General features: G+C 39.6%; 1 protein-coding gene across 17 annotated transcripts in view; it reads right to left on the bottom strand.

Moving 5' to 3' along the window:
* Positions 1–1944: 1944 nt before the first annotated feature.
* Positions 1945–13407, bottom strand: part of LOC109890708 (muscleblind-like protein 2a) — a 74305-nt gene continuing 62842 nt past the window's right edge. For 12 of the 17 annotated variants that reach the window (XM_031824565.1, XM_031824569.1, XM_031824571.1 and 9 more), the window contains 2 exons: positions 12736–12830; positions 1945–6217 (listed from right to left, as the gene is read on the bottom strand). In XM_031824565.1, the coding sequence (XP_031680425.1) occupies positions 6203–6217; positions 12736–12830 (110 nt within the window). In that variant the 3' untranslated portion in view covers positions 1945–6202. The remainder of the gene's footprint in view (positions 6218–12735; positions 12831–13407) is intronic. The other 5 variants (XM_031824568.1, XM_031824570.1, XM_031824578.1 and 2 more) reach the window with 2 other exon arrangements.

Here is a 13407-nt window from a genome sequence, read left to right as displayed (position 1 = left end):
ATCTTTAATTTAAAAGACCCTTGCACCCTTCGGTCTCAATGTAGATTTTGATCTGAAGCCATTATTGTGATTTTGCTATTGTAAATGTTTGTAGGCCGTTGTAGCCAAATTGTATCTATAATCGTATGCTATCCATTCATGTTTTTGGTATATTATTTTTTACATCTGAGAATTAACCAATGATCAGGCCACATCCGGCCATGATTACAGACACCTGTGTGTCCTTTGACACTATATAAACTAGTCACCCTGCAGTGTTTGTCATTATACCCTGATGAAGACCACTTGTCTGTCGAAACGTTGGATATTAGGTCATTCAATTATTGCATCAGAGCTCCTAGAGTGTGCGGCTCTCCTTACATTTTTTCTAGATGGTGTTCTTACTTGGAGCAGGTAAGGTGAAATTGTCATGTCAGAACTATACCTATCATGTAGTGAGAAGGCACTGCAAAATGGAAAAAGCAACATTTGTTTTTGTCCATACAATCTACCTCAGCTGCTCAAACAATTCTGTATCCAGAGTATCCAACTAAGGATCATAGCATGAGTTTTTTTTTCTACCTCCAAAAACCTTCAAAACGCACTAGCAAAGCGTTGTATTCCCACCAACAGACCCAAACTACCAATGCCCATACACACCTCCATGTTGGATCCTCCACTGTTCTTGAACCATTTATGCTACAAACCCCAAATCAACGTTGACATGCAGACGGACAGCCATTCATTTCAATGGCGGAAGAACTGCCACAGAACTGTCAGAATGTTCAAACTAAAGCTATTAACACAAAACCAACTTCCAAATGTACAGACTGACCCAATGGCCCGAGAAAATATTTTTGAAAGCATTGTACTACAACAATATTAAATGAGCTCCCAATACATTAATGGTAAAATAATAATAATAATTCTAAACCCATCTCCTCTTTCACCATTTAAGCTATCAACACCAAACCAACGTTGAGACGTTCAGACTGACCCAACTTAGATGGTTTACATTCCGGTATCATATTTATACTTTTTTGAATAATACCCATTTTTAAATAAATGAACATGGATTTGAACCACAAGGTTTGAATGAGAACCCCAGGAATACAGTGGCAGTTATTTCAAATGGTCCTGCTCCTTGGTCAATTAAGCAACAGGATAAACTTTAGAACTTTAAGTAAACTATAAATGATAAATACAATAAAATAAAAATCACCCTAGGTTCCTCGATATTTGGGAGTTTTTGCTGGCCACTGTGCCTTCGCTTCTGCTGCATTGGTTTCTCTTTGGGGTCTAGACCGTGTAACTGTAAAGCACTTGAAGCAAATTGCTGATGTAAAAAGGGCTTCATGAAATGCATTTATTGACTTGTGCTTTAGTGAGGGGACAAAAAGTTATTGTATCTTGTGCATTCTGAAATGTATTTTTTTCTGTTCCTCGTATCTATTGATCTGCAACATGCATGTTGTGGCACAGGGATCATCAACTACATTCAGCTGCGGGACAATTTTTTTCCCTGAGCGAATGGTCAGGGGGCTGGAATATAATTACAAATCATTTGTAGACTGAAAATTGACCGCAAGAAACCCAACAGATATAATATTTGACGAAAACAGTCATTTCCAAATTGCAAATCACTTGGAGCTGATTTGTGTCATTTTTATAGTCTTATGTCCAACAATAAAACATACAAAATAAATAAAATGTTTTACTTAGAAAACGTTGGGCCACATAATATCAGCTGCGGGCCAAATTCGGCCCATGGACCGTCAGTTGCGGAACCCTGTTGTAGCATGTCTGTCATTCACCACATCCATAAGAGCATTATTAATTTTTACATTTAGGCCATTAGCATACACATTTCCAGAGCGACATACAGTCTGGGCATTCAACTAAGGTAAGTAAGACAAGCGCATATCACAGTCATTATTCACATAAATAAGGTCATTTCAACAAACGTCCTTTCCATTTTTTCTTTATTTCAATAGATTTTACACTATCTTGCTGGAACCAAAACATTTGACTATAGTAACATAAAATAGCACAAACTATACGCACAAAGAAAACTGAAAAATGGTTACATCAAAACAAAAAATCCAATGAGGGTCTTTTACTCTCTATATATATATTTTTGCAAAGTAGATGGGATACTGCATTTCTGATGGCAAAGCAGTCAATTCATTACCTGGGTAATATTCAATAGTGCACACTGTAGCGAAACGTTTTGCAATGTTAAACGAAAACAAGCGTTTCTTATTGGACAAGTTCAGTTAGTCCCTTCTGTTTCGGCACGTTTGCTTCCTAGTGAATACGACCCTGGCGGCAGTCCTTTTAGGGACCATTCAGCATCGCATGTTGGCCACAGCCCTCATCATCAAGCTCTCTACAAGGACATAATAGGGCCCTGTTTCAATACTTTAACAAATGCATCGTTCCTTCCTCCTTCCTTCCTTGAAGAAATACCTAATCTGAAATGGCCGGATTAGGGAATGCTATGTGATAGAACTGTTGCTTACACCTACCAAATAATGTTAGATCCGAAAGTAAGTAAGGAAGGGTGTGTTAAAGTATTCGAACGGGGCTTAGAACACAAGACAGCTTTCTGTACAGCAGTCAATCCTTTTGGCCTCACCTTTAAAAAAATGCAAAAAAGTAAAAACTTCTAACAAGTTTTTTTAAGTTTACATTTTAGCATTATTTATATATATATATATATAAATAAACAAAACAAGTCTGTTCAGCAGAGACCAGTTTACAGCCTTTAAAAGTTTATTTTTAACAGCGCTGGAACATAAAACCTTAAGCATGATGGACTAACGACAAGGCAAAGTGTTTGGATAAGCTGTGTCTGCTCAGCTGACCCAAGTGCTTATATATTTAACTCTTATCATCAGTCAGCCAATGTCAACACATTTCATTTAAATAAATTACATTTCTCAGCACAATTCCATTCTCTTGGGCACAACCATGACCCCATTTGATGACAATTTGAATTTTTGCCTCATGTGCAGACTATTTTTTGTGTTTTTCGGTATAACTAGAAACATTCAGTACGTTATCGTTTATTAATAAAAACTTGTCTTTTTTTTTTCTCATGCAAGATGTTCAAAGGTTATTTCTGTGATACGAACTGGTAGTGACTATTATACAGAATTACTGTATTACTGGTGTATAGTAACTTTGCCATACCTAATGAAATTTTCCATCGGTAATAATGAAATGTTTTATTTTACCAGAAGAAGTGCAATCCTTAACTGATGATAAACAATTTAAACTACATTCATAAATATTTTCCCATTGGTGTGCATGAAACCAGTGGTCCTTTCTCAGGGGAAAAGTTGTACATCTTAACTATTCAATTAATAGATAATTTTTTATAATTTCATCCTAAATATCATTGGTAACTTTGTCTATTACATCTTAAGTGTTAAAGTTACACCTTTATAGAGGCTGCTAAGGAAAATTGAAATCTGCTTTACAATCTAGTGATGTGTGCAGTGTTCTAGAAAAAAAGTAAACTTAACGATTAGATAATTTACAAAAATACAGAACTTTAGTAATTGCAACTTTATGTTGCCACAGCAACAACTTAATATTGTTATGAAATACTAGAGTGAAAAGTACATATTTTTAAAATTATTTTTTGGGTAAAATGTCACCTATACAATTAACATTCTTTTTTTCTTTTCTATTTTTTTTTGTTGAACAATATAAGCAATTCTAAAGCTTTGCTCATTACTGTAATGCGATGAACTGTGTTGATGACAAGGCAAGGGAGATCCAGTAGCATTCTATTGGTGGCTTTTTAAGACTCCACCCCCTTGCTCCTGATCTGCATCTCATTGGCTGACTAAAGAGACCAGACCCTGTTGGGACGCACAGCTCAATAAATTACATTCATTTCAAAATAGAATAGGTTACATCATTCTGACTCATTTGACAAAACAATAAAATACGATAAATTACCAAAAAATATCTTCGATCACCTTCCACACCAAAAATTACATTAAAACTGTAACTTTTTAGAAGAAAATCTCAGTGAACAAAAAGAAAAAAATCATTCTAAGACCAGTGCCATATTATTTTTTAAACCAAAGGTGTCTCTTGTGGATTGTCTGTGTTGATCAAGCGCCATGAAAATATGTCATGATTCTGATCTTTTTTGTTGAACACACATACAAGGTAAATAATTGGTTGTGTAGGATCAAGAAATGTGATTTAGAGTCTAAATACATACATCTCATAAAACATATTAGGTAATAACGTGGAGGTTGGTTTAAAACAATGCTAGTACACTATTAACTATATCATGGCATAAAATAACAGATTGTTCTGGTGACACACATACCTTGATGCTTAACATCGTAAAACATAAACATGAATACATTGCTGCTACAACCATGAATATAAACTCTCAAAGTATGAGACACGTTACATACATTACACACACACATCACAATTTCCTGTATTCTCAATCACTTTTTTCCAATGTAAACTACTAAAAACCTATGGTAAGAACAAAATATTACATCATGAAATATTTATCAAACATTCTACCAAGCTATCTTGGTTAGTTTATATACTTTCTTTTCAGAAAGTTACTTTTTGTCGTGTTAAATATATTTTACAATAACACTAGGGTACTGCTTTAACCATGGCATCTGCATGAAAAGTGAATAGTCTTTTCTCTAAATAGGTCAACATACTTTTGGGAACTTTGCTTGAACCATCCTTTTGTATATTCCTATTTTTTCTTTGACAAAGTATGTTTCTCCAGATGCTTGTTGTTTTAAAGTTAAAGGATTTTTAGGCACTTCTACAGTTTTTCTCAAATAGAAACAGGATTCTCGGCGATAGCAGGGTGACGACTGACAGTCACAGATAGCCCTCCAGTCAAAAACTTCAAGTCATCTCACGACGATGACTAGCATCTTCGAATGCACCTTTTTTTTTCTTCTCTTTTTTTTTTTTGAGTCGTAGCACTTGTTTCACCCCTAGCCGATCTCACCCTTATCCCTCCTTCTAGCCCCACCCCTAACTCCCCCAAAGGCCTTGTCCTTGTGGTCTTGACTTTGGGGCCGCTGGTGGACTTACTCTGCCTGTTCCAGTCTGCTGGCAGATGTCTATGGCTTGGCCCATCAGGCTGAGGCTCCCTCCCGCCACATGCTCTCAGCCACCCGCAAGCTTTCGTTAAGCCCTTGGCACACAAACCGGAGCCATATAGGCTAGTAGCACTCCCTGATGCCAGTATAACTCTCCCCAACACGGACCCCTCTGGGGCTCCCACCCAACCAACCACATACACACAAATACACCCACAAGCCAATGTCAGCACCCATCCAAAAGTTAAAACTGAAAATTTAACAAAATGAGAAGAAATTGAAATTCTAGGATGTGCACAAAAACGAGGCCCGACTGCACGTTTTGGCCACAAAGCTGTTCCACGTCTGTTCCCTTGCAGATCGACTCCGATCGCTTCTGTCCGTCAAATCGGTCAGTCGCGATGACTTTCGTTTGGCAAGCCGTTGGTTTTCCAGAGATTAAATGTTGGCAAGTGGTTCATATGGAGCGCATACCACACCGTTTTAAAGGGGTGGTGGTGATGGGGGGTGGGGGAGCACATTCAAATCATTGTTAAGAGGACAGTCATTGAGTAAACATAAGCCTATAGTCTGCCCTAACATTTGTCTTTAAAAAAAGAATTAAAACAAACAAAAAGTTAAACAATCCCTTCTAGCTTGGTCTGGAGCGCCAGTTGCAACCAAGGGCTTCTCTGTGACTCTCCTGTTTAAAACAATGAAGCACTTTTGACAATAAGCACTAGTTCTCTTATAGTGCAAATAAGGTGTTTTCAAAGGGTGAACATTTGTGCAGATCGAAGTTCCGTTTTGAAAACAAAATATAAAGGACCCATATTACTTTAACAGAGAAAACAATAGTTAAAATGAACTCGTCACCATCGCTCCACTAAGTGTTTGTAGTTCAGTACATATAATTCTTTTGTCATAATTTTCATGGCAATAGTTTCCTAACAATACATATACATCTTTTTGTTGTGTGTATCTTCTTACACCAGCACTCAAGTCTTATGGTTAATTGGTAGTATTACACTCTTAGCATGCAGGTTGCTGTAGTGGGAGGGGAAGGTAGTATGTACAGAAGGGCTGTTTTGGGCTTTGTTGTGCAGCTTCTTGACACTCCATTTCTTTCCTGACAGTTACTTCAGGATAATCTGCAGGAGAGGTAAAGAAAAATGGAAAACAAAAACGTCAGTTCATTGTCTATACCTTTTCAAATGATTGGCTCCATCTCGTTTATCTCTTTCTGTGATTCCTCACATCTGATCCCCTCGCCTTCTTCTCAACCATATTGGAGGAGAAGATCCAAGTTCCCTCTGACCTTCTCCAATGCCTTTTGAGAAGGAGGCGAGAAGAGAGGATGCAAGGAGTCCAGGAAAAGATTGCACAAGAGCCAGATTGTCGTTGTAGGGTGGCTAAAAAGCTAATCCCTAACATACTTTGTCATCTAGTGTATGTGGACACCTGCTAGTCGAACATCTCATTCCAAAAACATGGGCATTAATATGGAGTTGGTCCCTCCCTTTGACGTCAGGTCTACGTGCAGGCCAGTCAAGTTCTTCCACACCAATCGACAAACCATTTCTGTATGGACCTCACTTTGTGCACGGGGGCATTGTCATGCTGAAACAGGACAGAGCCTTCCCCAAACTGTCACCACAAAGTTGGAAGCACAGAATCGTCTAGAATGTCATTGTATGTTGTAGCGTTAAGATCTCCCTTCACTGGAACTAAGGGGCCTAGCCCGAACCATGAAAAACAGACCCAGACCATTATTCCTCCTCCACCAAACTTTACAGTTGGCACTATGCATTCGGAAGGTAGCATTCTCCAGGCATCTTGTGCTGACATTGCTTCCAGAGGCAGTTTGGAACTTGGTAGTGACGGTTGCAACCGAGGAGAGACGATTTTTACAAGCTACACGCTTGAGCATTCGGCAATGCCGTTCTGTGAGCTTGTGAAGCCAACCACCTCACGGCTGAGCCGTTGTTGCTCCAAGATGTTCCCCTTCACAATAACAGCACTTACAGTTGATCGGGGCAACTCTAGCAGGGCAGAAATTTGACAAACTGACTTGTTGGAAAGGTGGCATCCTATGAAAGTCACTGAGCTCTTAAGTAAAGCCATTCTAATTCCAATGTTTGTCTATGGAGATTACATTGCTATGTGCTCAATGTTATACACTTGTCAGCAACGGGTGTGGCGGAAGTAGCCAAATCCACAAATTTGAAGGGGTGTGCCCATACCTTTGTATATATAGTGTATGTGTATGCAATGTCGATCCTGCAAGCTCATAATAAGTCATTTTAATGACGCGAGTGGAGTCATTTGACTTATGAGCAAAAAAATGTATAAAACAAAACAAAAAGCTGAATGTTATATTGATGTTGTGTGAGGTCCCGTTGGCTCCTAGTCGCTTACCGCTGGTTACCCAGACCGAGGCCCTATCCAAGCCCCTTGCCTCTACCCCCCTAGGCACTTCCGTAGATCCAAGAATACTAGATGGGTGTAAGTAACATCAGAGAAAAAGGTTGAGCTACAACCTATCCATTTCTTTAAAATATACAAAATAGATCCACTGTTTAGGTGGTAGGGTCTAGGGGTCGTTTTTGGACAGGACCACAGAGAGCAAATTATTGGCTTATCATGGCTGTGAAAGGCCTCAGTTAGAAAGCAGACAGACAGTAGATGAGCTGGCGGATGCATAGAGGACCACAATGATGCGCTGTACCAGCTACGGAATTGAAATAACAGCGTTTCCCTTTTAGTCATGATGGCACAGAACTCCTTATTGCAGACAGCAGCCCCAAAGGGGATATTGTACAATCGTCCTGCAAATATGTGAACCAATGTCTACGCTAATTACTTTTTCTAACCAATGTGACAAAACCCACAACTGTATCTTGGTGTATTTCCCAATTCAGCCAGAAGAGGGAGCCCCCACGTCCGTGTCAGGGCAGTGAGAGGTTTGACCTGCAGGTACTTATGATCAAGACTACTGTCTGTGGGGCTGACGCCAATTAGTCGACATGTCGATTGTTTGGTAGTTAGGCTGTTGGTCGACCCAGATTGTTTTAGTCGAGCAGTAACAAATTATATATATATATACACACACACACATTTGTGCCCCCTCTGAACTATTCCATTGTGGAGGCCTAGACTTTAAAACAATTTATGCTTGATCCGAAAATGTGGTCGGAGGCTTCATATGGAGAGTGACGCAACTGCGGAGCCTCCTGATGCATCCAGAGGCCAAACTGGATCGCAATGCGCCTCCCAAATGTTGTAACAATGCGCAAGAAGTATGAATGCCCTGACTTCTGCTGAGGCTGTATCCACGTAAATGCTGCACGGCCAAGGCCAATGCAGATGTCGGTTTGACCATGCGCCCAGATGCACAATGCATTTCTCTCTCCAGAATGTGGACTCTCCTGCCAATTTGTGCACATTCATTATTTCATAACTTGATTGTGTGAATTGTTTGCATATGATTATTAGTGTATAACAATTCTCCATTACATACAGTACCAGTCAAAAAGTTTGGACACACCTACTAATTCAAGGGCTTTTCTTTATTTTTACTATTTTCTACATTGTAGAAAATTCTACATCATGTAGTAACCAAAAGAAAGTGTTTAACAAATCAAAATATATTTTATATTTGAGATTCTTGAAAGTAGCAATCCTTTGCTTTGATTACAGCTTTGCACGCTCTTGGCATTCTCTCAACCAGGTTCATGAGGTAGTCAGTCACCTGTAATGCATTTAAATTAACAGGTGTACCTTGTTAAGTCAATTTGTGGAATGTCTTTGGCTCAAAAGCATTTAGAAGGAATCAGTTGTTTTGTGACTAGGTAGGGGTGGTATACAGAAGATATCCCTATTTGGTAAAAGACCAAGTCCATACTTTGGCAAAAACAGCTCAAATAAGCAAAGAGAAACAACAGTACATCATAGCGCTTGAAGGTCAATCAATGCAGAACATTTCAAGATCTTTGAAAGTTTCTTCAAGCGCTATGATGAAACTGGCTCCCATGAGGACCGCCAAAGGAGAGGAAGACTCAGAGTTACCTCTGCTACAGAGGACAAGTTCATTAAAAGTCTCAGAAATTGCAGCTCAAATAAATGCTTTACAGAATTCAAGAAACAGACACATTTCAACATCAACTGTTCAGAGGAGACTGTGAATCAGGCCTTCATGGTGAAATTGTTGCAAAGAAACCACTACTAAAGGACACCAATAAGTAGAAATGACTTGCTTTGGCCAAGAAATCTGTCCTTTGGTCTGATGAGTCCAAATGTGAGATTTTTGGTTCCAACCGCCATGTTTTGTGAAACGCTGAGTAGGTGAATGGATGATTTTGCATGTATGGTTCCCACCGTGAAGCACGGGGGGGAGGTGTGATGGTGTGCAGGTGCTTTACTGGTGACACTGTCTGTGGTTTACTTTGAATTCAAGCACACTTCATGGATACCACAGCATTCTGCAGCGATACGCCATCCCATCTGGTTTGCACTTAGTAGGACTATCATTCCTTTTCAACAGGACAATGACCCAACACACATCCAGGCTGTGTGATGGAGTGCTGCATCAGATGACCTGGCCTCCACAATCACCCGACCTCAACCCAATTGAGCTGGTTTGAGATGAGTTGGCCCGCAGAGTGGAGGAAAAGCAGTCAACAAGTGCTCAGCATATGTGGGAACTCCTTCAAGACTGTTGGAAAAGCTGTTCAGGTGAAGCTGGTTGAGAAAATGGCAAGAGTGTGCAAAGCTTTGACATTTTTTTCACTTTCATATGTGTTATTTATATAGTTTTGATAACTTCACTATTATTCGACAATATAGAAAATAGTACAAATAAAGAAAAGCCCTTGCATGAGTAGGTGTGTCCAAACTTTTGACTGGTACTGTATATCACCAGTAGTACATTTACCGTTAATTCCTATAATTTCTTATCTACAAAGTTTGTTACTTTGGTTATGGTAATTTCTGTTAATGCATTCAATATCATTATTCCAGTCTTTCCGTTTTCATTGTCAGAGTGGACACATTGTTTGCAGAGTGCACAACCTATGCTACACTTGTAAGAAACAAGTTTTGGTTTATTTGATTCCATTTACCATTTTTTTTTCTTCAATTGAATTATTGTCTTTTGTTTGGACCGCTCCTGTGACAGAGACAAATGCACTCCGCTCAGATCTACACAAGTGCATTGGGGCTAGGGGATGATTTGGGATTCAGGTTAGTCCCCCATATGGAACACTTTTCCCAGTATAGTGCACTACATCACTGATCAGGGCCCAAACGGCTTTATGTGCACTGTAGGGAATAGGGTGCCATTTGGAATGCCCTATGGAGAGGCTACAAAATGGCGATGGGTGTGTGCTTCTAAGGTAATCATTAAAAATCCTTAAGGGCAAAGTCATATTTCTCCCTGGTCTTGGTCCAAAAACAGAACAATATCAAGGAAATTGCTAGTCATGAATGATAAATAGCAAGTGAGGCTGCTTATTGAGTTTTGAGGAAAAGGGTGGAGAGACCTATCCGTAATAGTAGACCTACAATAATAAAACATCATAGGCAGCAATAATAAGTCATGTGCCAGTAATAGTATTAGCGTGGTTGGTCATACAGACTAGATGCTGGGAGGAGAATCAGTATAGAATATTGAGAATATTTTTTAGAATATCAATTGAAATTCTAGAGTCTTGATTAAAGGTGTCTAACATGTTAAAGTTTCAGTGCCTTCAGAAAGTATTTACACCCCTGGACTTTTTCCACATTTTGTGATCACAACCTAAATTTAAAATGTATTAAATTGTGATTTTTGGTCACTGGCCTACACACAGTACACTATAATGTCAATGTGGAATTGTGTTTTTCTGTATTTTTTTTAATAAAAAATGAAACGCTGAAATGTCTTGAGTCAGTAAGTATTCAACCCCTTTGTTATGGCATGCCTAAATAAGTTCAGGAGTAAAGCATGTGCCTAACAAGTCACATAATAAGTTGCACTCTGTGTGCAATAAGTGTTTAACATGATTTTTTTTATGACTTCCTTCAGTCCTTGAGTGGCCCGCCAAAGCCCAGACAATGTCACTCCCCAACTAACTTAAAGAGACCTTGAAAAAAATCTGCACGGAAGAATGGGAGAAAACCTCCAAATCCAGATGTGCAAGATGGGTACATACCCAAGATGACTCAAAGCTGTTATCGCCGCCAAAGGTGCTCCTACAAAGTACTGATGCAGGGGTGTGAATACTTATGTAAAGGAGATATCGGTATTACATTTTCAAAAAGCCAAAAAACTAATAAAACATTTTTATCCATTTTGAATTCAGGAATAAGTCAAGGGGTATAAAAACTTTCTGATGACAATATATGATGTGTAAGAGTACATTTTCTGGTTCATTTTTTGACCAAATAAAGCCTGGGATTGAATGTATAATGATGTGAAACCAACAGAAAACAAACCATCACTTTCTACACTGAGAGTCTCTCAATATAAACCAATTTGAGGGAACAGTGTGAAATGATGAAGATTCACCGGCAACCGGAAGTCTTGATGATCATGGATCGACGTCATCCGTCCAATACATTTCTGGGAAAGCTCACTGACCACTGAGATGTAAATCAAATCTCATCAAGCCTGTAACGTGGCCACCGCTCAAGGCCTTGCTAAGTGGGGTTAATGGGAGATTGTTTGCTGCGGGCACTCCACCTGGCAGTGCACTGTAATTGTCAGGTTTAAACGGGGTTGTGTGTGTGTGTGTGCGTCACCCGACTTACGCACCCAACTGCAACTTCCCGGCCCCTGCTGACACAGAGCCATGCGTCTAGCTAGTAACTGTGCTTATCTGGAGCCATTTTAGGCCGGAGACATCGTCCTGTCTCCTGCAACACTAATATATAGCAGAGATGGCCACCCTGGATCGACAGTTTCCTCAAGGCTTTCGTCCTCACCCATCGCCGAAGAGGGAGTCAACATGGTGGAGCCAACATGGTGGATGGAGATGGAGTGGCTAGGCTTTATTTAGGTGGAAAAAAAAAGTGTATGTGCGTGCGTGTGTCACGAAACATACAGGTGATGTTTCTAACGCAGGTGAAGAGGGAAACTTGACATCAAAGTGGATGAAAAACAACATCCATGCAAAACAAAAACTAGGATCTAATGCAACACAAGACAACTATTATTTGCAAATGTGAGAGCTCTGAATAAGTGCTTCACTGGGACATTGTGTGACACGGCCAATAAATGATTAAACATATACTTGTCCAAAACGTACAGCAGTCCTCTGAAATAAAAGCCAACACATTCTGACACCTGTGGCAGACATTGAAATATACCACAGTAGCAGACTAGACTAGAGCATGAATGAGTTTCCCTGTTGGGACAATAAAGTTTGAATTTAATTGAAGGATGTTGAGGTTGGGCTCAGCCATAGAGTTGGATAGAGGGCACACTTGGCCCAAAACCTGTTTTAACATAGGCAGCGCCAGTGAGGGCTTTCGCCATTTTGAAGTAGTCAACTCTTCTGCAGTCAGAAGTAAAATAAGAAATTGACTACTTGAATTGAAATGATAGTAGATCAGCTCTATGGACTACGGTTGTCAAGCACTTATTTAGAGCTCTGGGACTGTATGAAAGAAAGCTTTAAACTGAGCAAACCTGATTGGCTGGCGCTGCTGCTGCGTAGGGGACACTTGTGGCAGGAGTTGTTGTTGCAGAGATAGTAGCAGGCGCAGCACTGTACATCATGGGTACTTTTTCAGGAAGGGGGGACCATGGAAGCAATGAACAGGTTGGCAGTGGAGGCAGTGTGGTAACCATGGCAACGTTTTTTTGTTGTTGTTGTTGTTTTTGGGCATGACGCATATTACAGAGAGGGGCGAGCCATCGTTAGGTTAGCCCAGCGGAAGGCGTGCACATCACAATGCAAAAGCGAGAGAAAGCATGGGAGAAAAAAAAAGAAGAGAAAAACCTGAATTACAATCAAGGAAATTTGTCCCGACAATTAGTTGTTCCCAGAGGACTGAGTGAGATATGATGAGTGATATTATAAGATTGAGATTAACTAGAAAACAATTAGAGCCCCATCAAGATCGAGAGCTTTACTACCAATTGTGTTCACCCTCTTTCTATTTTTCTCTGGGATCAACACAGCACAGTAAACAATACAATATCTACTTTTCAGCAAACAATTCATTTGGAATGCATTTTATTTTCATATATACTAATAATGTTAAGAATAACACTTCACATTTCATAATTAGGGTATAAGACAGTAAGTAGCTATCATCTCTTACCGGGGAGCTCAAATTGCCATGTAGGACTTTGCAG

Source organism: Oncorhynchus kisutch, linkage group LG5, assembly GCF_002021735.2.
Source record: "Oncorhynchus kisutch isolate 150728-3 linkage group LG5, Okis_V2, whole genome shotgun sequence".
Classification (NCBI taxonomy): Eukaryota; Metazoa; Chordata; class Actinopteri; order Salmoniformes; family Salmonidae; genus Oncorhynchus; species Oncorhynchus kisutch.
The sequence above is the reverse complement of the archived record's forward strand: the minus strand, read 5'-3'. Positions and strand labels throughout refer to the sequence as shown.